General features: G+C 46.8%; 1 protein-coding gene across 1 annotated transcript; it reads left to right on the forward strand.

Moving 5' to 3' along the window:
• Window positions 1-1,472: 1,472 nt before the first annotated feature.
• On the forward strand, window positions 1,473-2,770 carry SSTR1 (somatostatin receptor 1). Its single transcript, XM_049898592.1, has one exon. The coding sequence runs from the start codon at window positions 1,535-1,537 to the stop codon at window positions 2,705-2,707; it is 1,173 nt and encodes a 390-aa protein (XP_049754549.1). The 5' UTR covers window positions 1,473-1,534; the 3' UTR covers window positions 2,708-2,770.
• The last annotated feature ends 8,838 nt before the right edge of the window (window positions 2,771-11,608 follow it).

Here is an 11,608-nt window from a genome sequence, read left to right on the forward strand (position 1 = left end):
AAAAAAAGGTCCACAAACTTTAGGCATGCCTACATGAATTTCTGTGTCTTAATGGTTTATGTACATGAACTACACCCGGGTCACACGTCAGGGGACTTCAGAAAAGGCTAACGTCCTGGTATTTCATGGAAAGACCCGAATGTCCTCCCTCCGTTCCCGGAGCTGGTGACAAATCTGGGCTCCTGCACGGCCAACCACACGTGGATTTAGGGAACTGTGGTCTCCACCAGCCCAGGCCTTTACATTCCTCTCCCCTGGGCCCGCCAACTCTCCAGCGTACAAAGTACCCTATGGGCGTGGGCGGGGCCTTTCCGAGCGGCGCAGCCGGGTCTTTCTGAGAGAACACCTAGATGGATTTCCAATACCGCGCCTGGCACGTTCTGAAATGAGCAGAAAGCTCCTCCCGTGCTTCCAGCCGTGCGTCCTCCTTTCTGCAATCGATGTTCCTCCGGGAAACGCAGGGGGTTCTGGGCGCTACAAGCTTTATTAAGAGATTCGCAATGGTTTACTCAGGCTTCTGAATACTCCTGCCCGCGAAGAGCTGCCTGCGATGTTATAACGCAGAAGCCCCTAATGCACGGTGGCTGTCCTTCCTCGCTGGTGTCTTAGGGTCCGTTTACGTGACTCTAAGAGTATTTGCGTGGGCGCCAGTGTCCGGGCAGGGCCCAAGGACCGGATTTGGACCGCGCGAAGAACGTCCACGCGCTGCCAGACCGCACATGCACTTTGCACGGGCCATCTACGCGTGGGTCTGGAGGTACAGCGCTCTGGGTAAGCGGAGCCAGGAGCTTGCGCAGCGGGTCGGAGGGGCAGGGAGAACAGGGACGCGAGATAAGGGTTTAGGGTCCAGGACATCAGGGCGGGAGGGGAATTAGGGGTCCCACCGTCCCAGGAGGGGTCAGCAACTGAGGGAGCTGAGATGAACTCCAGGCATCCGTGCCTGGGGTCCGCTTCAGTCTTTACTTTGGGTAGGACCCGGGTGGGGTGGGACAGTATCTACAAGCTTGGCTTTCACCATCCTACAGGAAGGCAGAGAAACTGCCCAGTCCCTCTGAAGGGTGCTGCGGGGCAAGCCGGGAAGCAGCTGTTCGAGTTGAGCCCAGCAGCAGGACTGGGAAGAAAAAGAAATTGGAGGCGGGCGGAGGCGATCCACCTCTGCCGCCCTCTTCCCTCTTCCCCTCCCCCCTCTTTCCGTAGCTGCTGACGAGCTGGTGGTGCCTATTAATCATTCACCAGCCCAAAGCCGCGCCAGTTAATGGCTGTGCAGCTCTTGGCTCCAGACTCCCGGCCTCCCCTCTCCACACTCGCGTGTGCCCAGGCGCCCCGGAGCGACGAGCGGCAGCGCGCAGGCAGCCTCTGGGCGATGCGCCCAGCCGGCGCCTGTCTGAGCCGCGCTCCCTGCAGTGGTTGCGCGCTCCCCCAAGCCGCGACTCAGCAGTGAGCTACGGGCGAGTGGCCGGGGTGCCGAGGGAGGGCGCAGGCGGCCGGGAAGAGCGCCCCAGCCCCAGCAGCCCCGCCGGCCCCCCCAGTTGGGATGTTCCCCAATGGCACCGCCTCCTCTCCTCCTTCCTCTCCTAGCCCTAGCCCCGGCAGCTGCAGCGAAGGCGGCGGCAGGGGCCCCGGGGCCGGCGCCACGGACGGCATGGAGGAACCAGGGCGCAACGCGTCCCAGAACGGGACCTTGAGCGAGGGCCAGGGCAGCGCCATTCTCATCTCTTTCATCTACTCGGTGGTGTGCCTGGTGGGGCTGTGTGGGAACTCCATGGTCATCTACGTGATCCTGCGCTACGCCAAGATGAAGACGGCCACCAACATTTACATCCTTAACCTGGCCATCGCCGACGAGCTGCTCATGCTCAGCGTGCCCTTCCTGGTCACCTCCACTCTGCTGCGCCACTGGCCCTTCGGCGCGCTGCTCTGCCGCCTCGTGCTCAGCGTGGACGCGGTCAACATGTTCACCAGCATCTACTGCCTGACTGTCCTCAGTGTGGACCGCTATGTGGCTGTGGTGCACCCCATCAAGGCGGCCCGCTACCGCCGGCCCACCGTGGCCAAGGTGGTGAACCTGGGTGTGTGGGTGCTGTCGCTGCTTGTCATCCTACCCATCGTGGTCTTCTCGCGCACCGCGGCCAACAGCGACGGCACTGTGGCCTGCAACATGCTCATGCCCGAGCCCGCCCAGCGCTGGCTGGTGGGCTTCGTGCTGTACACGTTCCTTATGGGCTTCCTGCTGCCTGTCGGAGCCATCTGCCTGTGCTACGTGCTCATCATTGCCAAGATGCGCATGGTGGCCCTCAAGGCCGGCTGGCAGCAGCGCAAGCGCTCGGAGCGCAAGATCACCCTGATGGTGATGATGGTGGTGATGGTGTTCGTCATCTGTTGGATGCCTTTCTATGTGGTGCAGCTGGTTAACGTGTTCGCGGAACAGGACGACGCCACGGTGAGCCAACTCTCGGTCATCCTTGGTTACGCCAACAGCTGCGCCAACCCTATCCTCTATGGCTTCCTCTCGGACAACTTCAAGCGCTCTTTCCAACGCATCCTGTGCCTCAGCTGGATGGACAACGCCGCCGAGGAGCCTGTCGACTACTACGCCACGGCTCTCAAGAGTCGCGCCTATAGCGTGGAGGACTTCCAGCCTGAGAACCTGGAGTCCGCCGGCGTCTTCCGTAACGGCACCTGCACTTCCCGGATCACGACGCTCTGAGCCGGGCTACTCAGGAGCACCGCGCTTAGGGCAGAGCGGAGTGGGGGAAAAGGGAGGCCTGGGCGCGAGACTGGGAGGTATTTGGGGGGGGGGCGCAAGGGTGCTGTGTGGGACGCCCCGCGCCTTGGGTGGAAGGGCCCAGGAAACGGGCGTGATAAAGGTGGAGCTTTGCTTATAAACTGGGATGGCTTTCGGGCCGTATTCTCTTCGGTCCCTCACTTTGGGCACCTTCCTTCATTGCTCTAACCACTCTTTGTATCCCGCAGTGTACACCCGTAACTTCGCTCTTTCCTTCCGCCCCGCCAAGTGCAGATCACGAACTCTTAACTTTGCCAACTCCACCTGACCGTCAGCCCCTCCAGCCGCGATTTGTTTGTTTAAACTGAGCCACGGTTACTTCCGCGGGTTTCCCTCGGAGTGAGTCAGCAGCTCGCCCTCAGCCCCGCCCTGCCGCGCCCCTTCTCTCGCCGGACCACCTGCTAGGCTCTGCCTGGTGCGTTTACAAAGTCGCGGGAACGACCGCTCTCGGTTTGCGCAGCCCTACGTTAAGGGAAGTCGGATTCGAGAAAACTGGGTAGCTGGCCTTTTCTTCTAACCCTTGGGTGGGGCTGCGCCCTTCCCCGGATTCCCCTCACCAATCCCACTCACCCAGAGCGGAGCCAGGTGCTTTGTAAAATCGGTCCCGCGCCTCGAAACCAGACTGAGTCCCCATCCTAGGTCCCCTCTGGAGCAAAAAGGAGCTGAGAACAAGCCGACCGAGGCTTTTTTTGTTTTTTTTTTAAAGAAGATTCTGTGTGTGTTGAGGGGGGCGGTTTGTAATGGAAACCATCCTCCCTCCGAGTTCAGACGGGCGCTCTGGGTTTCAAAGATCGAGCGTTGAGCTCTCCGGGGCGGCACATCTGCGTTAGGCTGGCGGAGCAGGGCGCACTACTCCGGGAGCGCTGCTGCAGCTCCGCTCGGCTTTCTCCCTCACCCAAGCATCCTCTTGGAGGAACCTCCCTGAGAGTAACAGGACTCCGTTTCCTGCTCTGGTTAAAGTCGTTGACGCGGCACCGGGCTGGAATTTAGGGAGACACCTGAGCCCCCGCAATCCGGGCCGCGTCGCCTACACCTGCAGGCTCCAGAGCGCGGCCTGCCTGGCCCCAGAAGGTTGCTGCCTTTCAAGCGGTGCCTAATAAGTTATTGTTTAACATATTTATTTATTTATTTGCGGTGTTTGAAAATATGTCTCTCTTTTCCTTTTCTGGATTCACCTAACCGTACCGGTTCTCCAGGACAATGGAAGAATGAGGGGGTGAGGGTGGAGATGGGAGTGGGGGAAAACAGTCTCCCCAGGACGCCTCAAAAGTTTTAATTTGCTGGAACCTCTTTTCTTATCCTTTCTTGTAACTTTTCAATTTTTGCCTGTGTCAAGTGGAGTTTGGGTATTTTTCAACTTTTTTTTTAGTGTAGTCTGTTTGTTATATAATAATGACAAATAAATAATAATGTGGGTTAGCCTCCTTCCCATGCAGTGTGGAGAGTCTTGAACTCCTGGCTTTAAAGATCACCCTGTATGATTTGAGCAGAGGTTTTAAAAATATATATAATATATGCACATATCATATATGTATGTGTGTATATATATATTTATCTTGCTCCATTGTCATGATTTCATGAAACAATTGCCAAATACAGCCACTAAGAGTAACAGATGTGAGGCTGGCTGGAACACTTGCACATTCAAGAGTTCAAGCAGCACTTGAACTTGGAGCTGAGAAATCTAATTCAGACACAGATTTTGAATGCTGCTGAGGATGGCCCTACTTATGTCCCTTCTTTCTCTAGGTTCCAGCAGAGATCTTTCTAACGTGCAATCTAGTTAACATTGTCACTTCTTTTGTGGACTTTAAAAAAGGAGTAATTTTTGTCTATGTGTGATGTCACCAACTGCATTGGAAGTCTGAGTAAGGCAAGGACCAATAATTTTACTTTTTTGTATTTCCTGTATTGCTTTAGTATGCTGGCTTGTACATAAAAAAACACATAGTAGGCACTAAATACATATTTGTTGGTTGACTGTTTACGTAAGCCAGAGTGTATTACAAAGATCAGGAGATACTAAATCTGGGGATCTCAGGTTCTCTCATTGACATGGTACACAGTGGTTGAAAGCACTACCTGAAAAGACGTTTTGTGTATATTTGCTTCAAGAACATTTTGCTTTCCTGAAAGCAGTAACCAAGAGTTAAAATATCCCTAATGTTTTGTTTAAACCAATGAGCAAATATACTTTTGCTCATAAATCAGAAAGTTTAGATCTGTCCCTAAATATATATTGTTATTATTACTCCTTTGGAAAATCAGTTTCTAATGGTTAAGAACAGTGAAATTTACAAATCAAAGTCTTGATCATTATTCTCTTAAGAGGGTACCACTCTAGCGTTCCTAACCAGTTGTCATCATTGTGATATTAACTAAATAAACAGATGTATAATGCTGTTGCAAGCTGTCTGACTTTGGGATTTGGACTTTACTTAAAACACACACACACAAGCACTGGCTGGGTTGCCTTGTGTTTCACTTACATTTTAAGAAGAGAGGTTTCAGGTTACCTTCGGAAATTTTACCAAAATTGCAATTACACTTTGAATTGTTTAAAAAACAAAAACCTTAGCTGAAAGAATAAAAGAAATTGAGTCAGAATGAATGAGAAGTGGCTAAGGATCATAGCCTCGGGACATCTAGGTCAACTGGCATAACATAGTTCATGAAGATAGTGTTCTACATCCTAGTTTAGTGAGAAGTGTCTGGGGTCTTAAAAGATTACATGTGGCCATCTAAGATACAACTGTTGGTCTCTTCCTGTCTGGAGCAAAGGAGAGTGAAAGAAAGCAAAAATTCAAGGAAGCAATTAGTCCACAGGACTAATGGCCCGCAGGGACCACAGCCACCACCAGCTGAGACCAGAACTAGACGGTGCCCAGCTACCGCTACCAGCCGCCCTAACCAGGAACACAATAGAAGGTCCTGGTTAGAATGGGAGAAAAATATAGAACAGAACTCAAATTCATAAAAAAGACCAAACTCGACTGCTGGAGACTGGAGAAAACCCCAGGACTATTGCCCTAAGACTTCCTTTTAACCTGGAAATGAAGTCGCTTCCTGAGGTCACTTTTCAGCCAAATAAAAGCTTGGTCTATAAAATAAATAATACCCGTGAGGAATGTGCTTCTTAGAACAATCAGCTATAGGAGACCAAACAGGCAACATTTGCCCAAAAGCAAAGATGAGAAGGCAAGGAGGAGGAGGGAAATTGGACTGATGGGAAATGGGGAAGGCAGAGTGGATATGGGGAGAGTGGGGACACATTGCGGGGGGAGGGAGGCAACCAATGTCATGGAAACTAAATTTCTGTGTAAACATTCACCTAAAACAATCAAATGTAAAAAAAAAAAAAAATGAGAATAGGAAGTGATGCACTGGGTTGCATTCTCTATGGCTTTTTATTTTCACTAAACTAACTAGATGGTATCTCAATCTCTCACAGATTAGATTACTGTCTGCCTTCATTTAGGACTTCAGACTTTGTTGTGGGAGCCTAGTAATTGCTGATTTACATCCTGAGGATGTAAATGAGAGAAAAAGAAAGTCTCCTAAATGTATATCAGTGGGCAGTGGTTACCAGAAATAGAAGAATCGGGTTGCAACATAAAATAAGACATTTTTATCGTTTGTTCAGGGATGGCTATTCCCATCCTTGGAAGGGTTAAGAAGGTCCTAGAGGAGTATTTTTCTAACAGGCAATAGTGGTATTTCCAGAACCTGAGTGGGGGCTGGGAGTTTCAAATGCCTTCAGGTACCCTGTAGCTCTAAGATTTATAGTTCTATATATTCCGACTCAATAATCAATATGACTGAGGGGAGCTGGACTTTAGTCTTTTTATTATTTTTAAAAGCTATAGCAAGGTAATTAACTCATGACTTAGATGTGCATAGAAAACATGTTTTGTTGTTTTGGTTTTAACTAATCTGAACATTATTCCAAACTCCTTCCAGTTGATGAGCTGAAAGGAAAAATTCAATACATGTTCAAAACATACAAATGAGCTGATAATTTAAATAGCCATTTCCAGAAATTTTCAAAATTTTATTTAAACAAGTTCGGACAGCTTTGCAGCTGGCCTCTTGCCATCATGCCCTGAAATGGCTTTAGAGTGAATGTTAGGAAGAGGCTTTATGCATCCTAGACCCTACAGCAGTGGTTTAGTGAAGGGGTGGGGGCGGGCTTTGGGAAAGGGGTCTTCTCTGTGCTTTGCTCTCTGGAGCTGGCCAAGTCATTTGTCCACCTGGATGTTTCCTGGCTGCAATCTGTTGAAATCTGCAGCTGCCAGAGCCCATGATCTGATCTTTCAGGTTGGTGAGGGCCACACCTTGGCTCCCATAGGCTGCAGTCTTCTCACAGTCTGCCATGGCCCTCAAACAGCCTAACAGCCTGGTAGCCTACTCCAACCTCTGCCAAGGAGCAACCTCCATCTGCCGAGGTGGCCCCTGTGGTAAACCTCTTGATCTAGTGACTAGAGGGGACCCAGGATGGCTCTAGACTAGTGACCCTCAGGATCCCCTATGTCTAACCGTGCCTTCTTTTTTTCTGTGGCTCTGCCCCTGGTCTTTTAAATCCTTTTTTACCTTTGTCATCCTCACTTATTAAAATATTCCACATACCCCACCAGTACCAGTTGCTGTGGGGTCAGTTCTGAATCATGGTGACCCTAGGCACTTCAGAGTAGAACTGTGCTCCATAGGGTTTTCAATGGATGCTTTTTTCAGAAGTAGATTGCCAGGGTTTTCTTCCAAGGGTGGATTCGAACCTCCAACATTCTGGATAGCAGCCAAGTGCATTAACTATTTGTACCACCCAGGGACTATCCATACATGCTATACCCCCTTTATGCTAGAGGAAAAACAAGTTAAGTCCTTCAGTTTTAGCCTTGCCATGCAGATGCTCTGCCTCTCCTCTCACCTGAATTCCAAGCCTTCCTGCCTTGCCTAGAAATTGAAGATGAGCCCTCTCCTACTCTAAGGAGATGAACCTCATTTCAGAGTAAGAGACTGAAATGAAACATGACTTAAGAAGGAAATTAAAATGTGCCAGTTGAGTGTCTCTGAACTATTATCTCTTTTACAAGTGACCTCTGCCTTTCCAGGGTAATATTTCCCAGGTTATCTCCTCCCTCACACAGTACCCACAAAAAAGGATGATATTTGAAAACCTTTATTGCCTTACCCATTTTAGCCCTGACCATGGTACAAAATGGTAAATGCAGGGTTTTGGTCTGAGGGAAAAAATGCAAGGAGTTCTCCTGGAGTATATTACAGAAGATACATTTTTTAAGAATTGTGGTATTCCTTCCAACTTACTTGAAACAGATAATAGAGATGTGATATTTATATTAATCTTCTAAAAAACACTTTGATGGTGGAGTTGTGTTTGCATGTCTTGTTCATTATGGTTTTTATTCCAATGCCCCGTACATCAGGGAGGTCACATGCTCAACTGAAATTCTTGATACATGTTTACATAAATGTTACAGTGGTATGTGCTTAAAAAACACAGTACTGCAGAGTCCATGCTGCTGTCTTGTTGCACCATACACCTTGGAGCTAATGAGAGTCTCTTCCACATATTCTGGTAGATATCTTGCTTTTCATTTAAAATTTCTGTTAGTTGGCTTTCGAAGAAGGCAGACAGGTCCAATACTGTGCCATCACTCAGAGCAACTGAGTACAGAGATAACGCTGTAAGTTATCATTTATTATTTTGTCAAATATCTGGAGACAGGGTATTATAGTGAGCACAGCCATGAAAGGGTTGTGTTAAGGATAATCAGATATAGTCTAGCTCCTGATTTCGGCTGTAAAGAAAAGGGAGGTGTTTCTTTTATGTAGTTTAGGAATTCTCACTGAAACATTGACAGAGCTGAGACCTGTGAACAGAAGGTAACCAGTTCAATCTAACATATTAAAATATCTGCTTGTCAAACTGTTGGGGAGAGAGCGAACATCATCAAAAATGGAGATATAATTTTAAATCAAAATATTGGGGTAAGATTGTCATGTTGATAATAAACTTTTTGTCGAAACATAAAGTCAATATAATTAGCCAAAAGCTGGAAAAATTATATGCATTTGAGACTGAGACTACAGGCATGATAACAAAACTCTATGGAATGATCATGAAATTAAACTTTAAAAATAAATATTTCTGTTAGTGCAATGGATCCAACGCTTCAATTTTGAGTGGGCAGAGAGTATAAAAGGAAATGAGAATGGTGAATACTATGAGCTAACATGCTACCTCTGCAGGGGAGGCTAACTCTAGCCTTCTCCTCAGCACCTACATGCTCAGCACCTACATCTCCTCAGTACCTACATGTTACAGGCGAAGACTCCAAGCACTCCCAGCTGTAAGAAAGACTTACCATGTGGTAGATTCTACTTGGAGGCAGGCATGTTATTGAAAAAACTATAGAATATTATGTACAGAAATAGTTTTGATTTTTACAATGAAAAGTGTGTCTCAAAAGACAACTAATTCTCCATTTAAACTTTTTAAAAAAGAGAGGGAGAAATCCAAGACATGAGAGGCAAGCAGGAACGTTTTTCTCAATAGCACGTGTGGCTTACGTGAGTATTCTGGGGAAGGCTGTCCAAATACTGATGACCGGTAACTCTCGCTGTGTTCCTTCTGTCTCTGTAACCCTGGAACAATTCATTAATCTAGCTAATGTTATTAAAAAAAAATGTTATTAACAGTGCCAAAATGTCTATTCAAAGTCAATAATTAAATTAAACATTGTCCTTCATGTCCAATGGGCCACTGTAACTAGCAAATCAAGCAGATGCCTGTAAGCTTTTTCAAAAAACTCATGAGTCTACCTTTATACAAACCCTGTCAGGACCTAACATTGGAAAAAAAAAAAAAAACTAATTAACTAATTTCACAAAAAAGAACTTCTTAGGCAAAGATGGGCGAGATAGAACTTCAAGTGAGCATCCTTCTTCTTCCTTACCTTTTTTTAAAATGGCTTTCCTGAATTTTTTTTTGTGTGTGTGGCAAAAATATATGTAAGAAACAATTCAATGGTTTTTACATGCTCAATTTAGTGACCATGACTACATTCATTGTGTAGTGCAGCCATTACCGCTACCCTTTTCCAAATTATTCCACCACCATTAGTAGAAACGCAGTGCCCCCTAAGCAACGGCCCCCAGCTTCTCCTTTTTCTCACCCCTATTAAGCACTAGGAAGTTTTGATCTCTATACATTTGTCTGTTTCATCTAAGTGGAATCATCTAATATTTGTCCTTTTGTGACTGACTTTGCTCAGCATGTTTGTAAGGTTCATGCATGTTGTAAGAATTCGTTTCTCTTTACAGCTGAGTAATATTCCATTGGTTGTACATATCATATTTTGTTTGCCCATTCATCTGTTGATGGACATTTAGATTGTTTCCACCTTTTGGCTATTGTGAATAGTACTGCAATGAATACTGGTGTTATTTTCTTTATGTTTTTAGGGTATCACTCTTCCCTTCCTCCCCCAGCTCTGGGCCTTGTGACTTATGAATAGTCCCACTGCTCCCAATGGAGCTCTTCCCTGAAAGGAATTTCCTTTGGCTTGTACTTCACATAACTGACAAGGCTTCACATTGTTACTCTTTCAGAAGCAAGCTTTTTAATAAAGATACAGTATTAAAGGAAACCCTGGTGGCGTAGTGGTTAAGTGCTACCCAAGAGGTCGGCAGTTTGAATCCGCCAGGGGCTCCTTGGAAACTCTATGGGGCAGTTCTACTCTGTCCTGTAGGGTCTTTATGAGTTGGAGTCGACTGGACGGCAGTGGGATTTTGGTTTTGACGGTATTAAAACGTCAGGCAGCAGTATCTTTGAAATCACATCTTCTTTTAAGGCAAACTTTCTCAATGAGTGGGCCATAAGCTCCATGTCAGCATCACCTGGGCACTTATAAAAATGCGTATTCTATTTGCCTCACCATGGAGATTTTGATTCATGAGGTTCGGAGTGAGTCCTGGTGATTTTAAAGTACACTAAAGTTTGAGAACTAATGGGTTAGGTGTTCAGAGCATGGAGTTTGCTATCAGACAGACTTGACTCTGCTTTATTTGTTGGGAAATACCGGGCAAAATTAATCTCCATAATGCGCATTTTGCCCACCTATGAGATCAGGAGAGTAGCACCTCCTCTACTGGGCTGTCATGATGTCCGCCAAGTTGGTCAGAACCCTTTTGGTTACAGATGACTGAAAACCCAGCTGAGGCAGATAACTGAAAAACCTTAAGGAAGATTTGGCTTCAGGGTGCACTTGATCTAGAAGTCACACTGTCACCAGGACCTTTTGTTTCAGTCTCCATTTCTCATCTCTGATTCTGCCATGTTTGCTCCATTCTCAGACTCGCTATTCCTTTGTAAATACAAGACAGTTGCAGAAACTGAATCATGACATTTTTCCAGGTTCTAATTTCATGGGAAAGAGAAAATAGCTTTCCCTCTATATGGACTGCCTGCAGTCATTTGAGAAAATAACATACTTTTTCCACAAATAACACGCGCACATAAATAACTTGCCCACACATATAATATGTATGGGGGTTGGGTCCTTGGCAAAAAAAGATATAACATGAACATTATTTGCAGTAGTTTTCTCTCTAATTGGCCAGTCTGAGGTTCATTCTTCTATGGGAGACACTTTTCCGTGGGTCTCTTACCCTTCTGTACATCTTGCTGGGTATGCCAAGAATGAGACACCTTAAACACTCTTTCCACCACTCCTCTGTCAGTTTGTCATACTGTGATGGCTTGTGTGGTGCTCTGATGCTGGAAGCTATGGCACCAAGATTTCA

The sequence above is a fragment of the Elephas maximus genome, chromosome 10, assembly GCF_024166365.1.
Source record: "Elephas maximus indicus isolate mEleMax1 chromosome 10, mEleMax1 primary haplotype, whole genome shotgun sequence".
Lineage (NCBI taxonomy): Eukaryota > Metazoa > Chordata > Mammalia > Proboscidea > Elephantidae > Elephas > Elephas maximus.

Excerpts from the sequence above, each read along its gene's own strand:
- SSTR1 (XM_049898592.1), top strand. The coding sequence starts at position 1,535 with ATGTTCCCCAATGGCACCGCCTCCTCTCCTCCTTCCTCTCCTAGCCCT.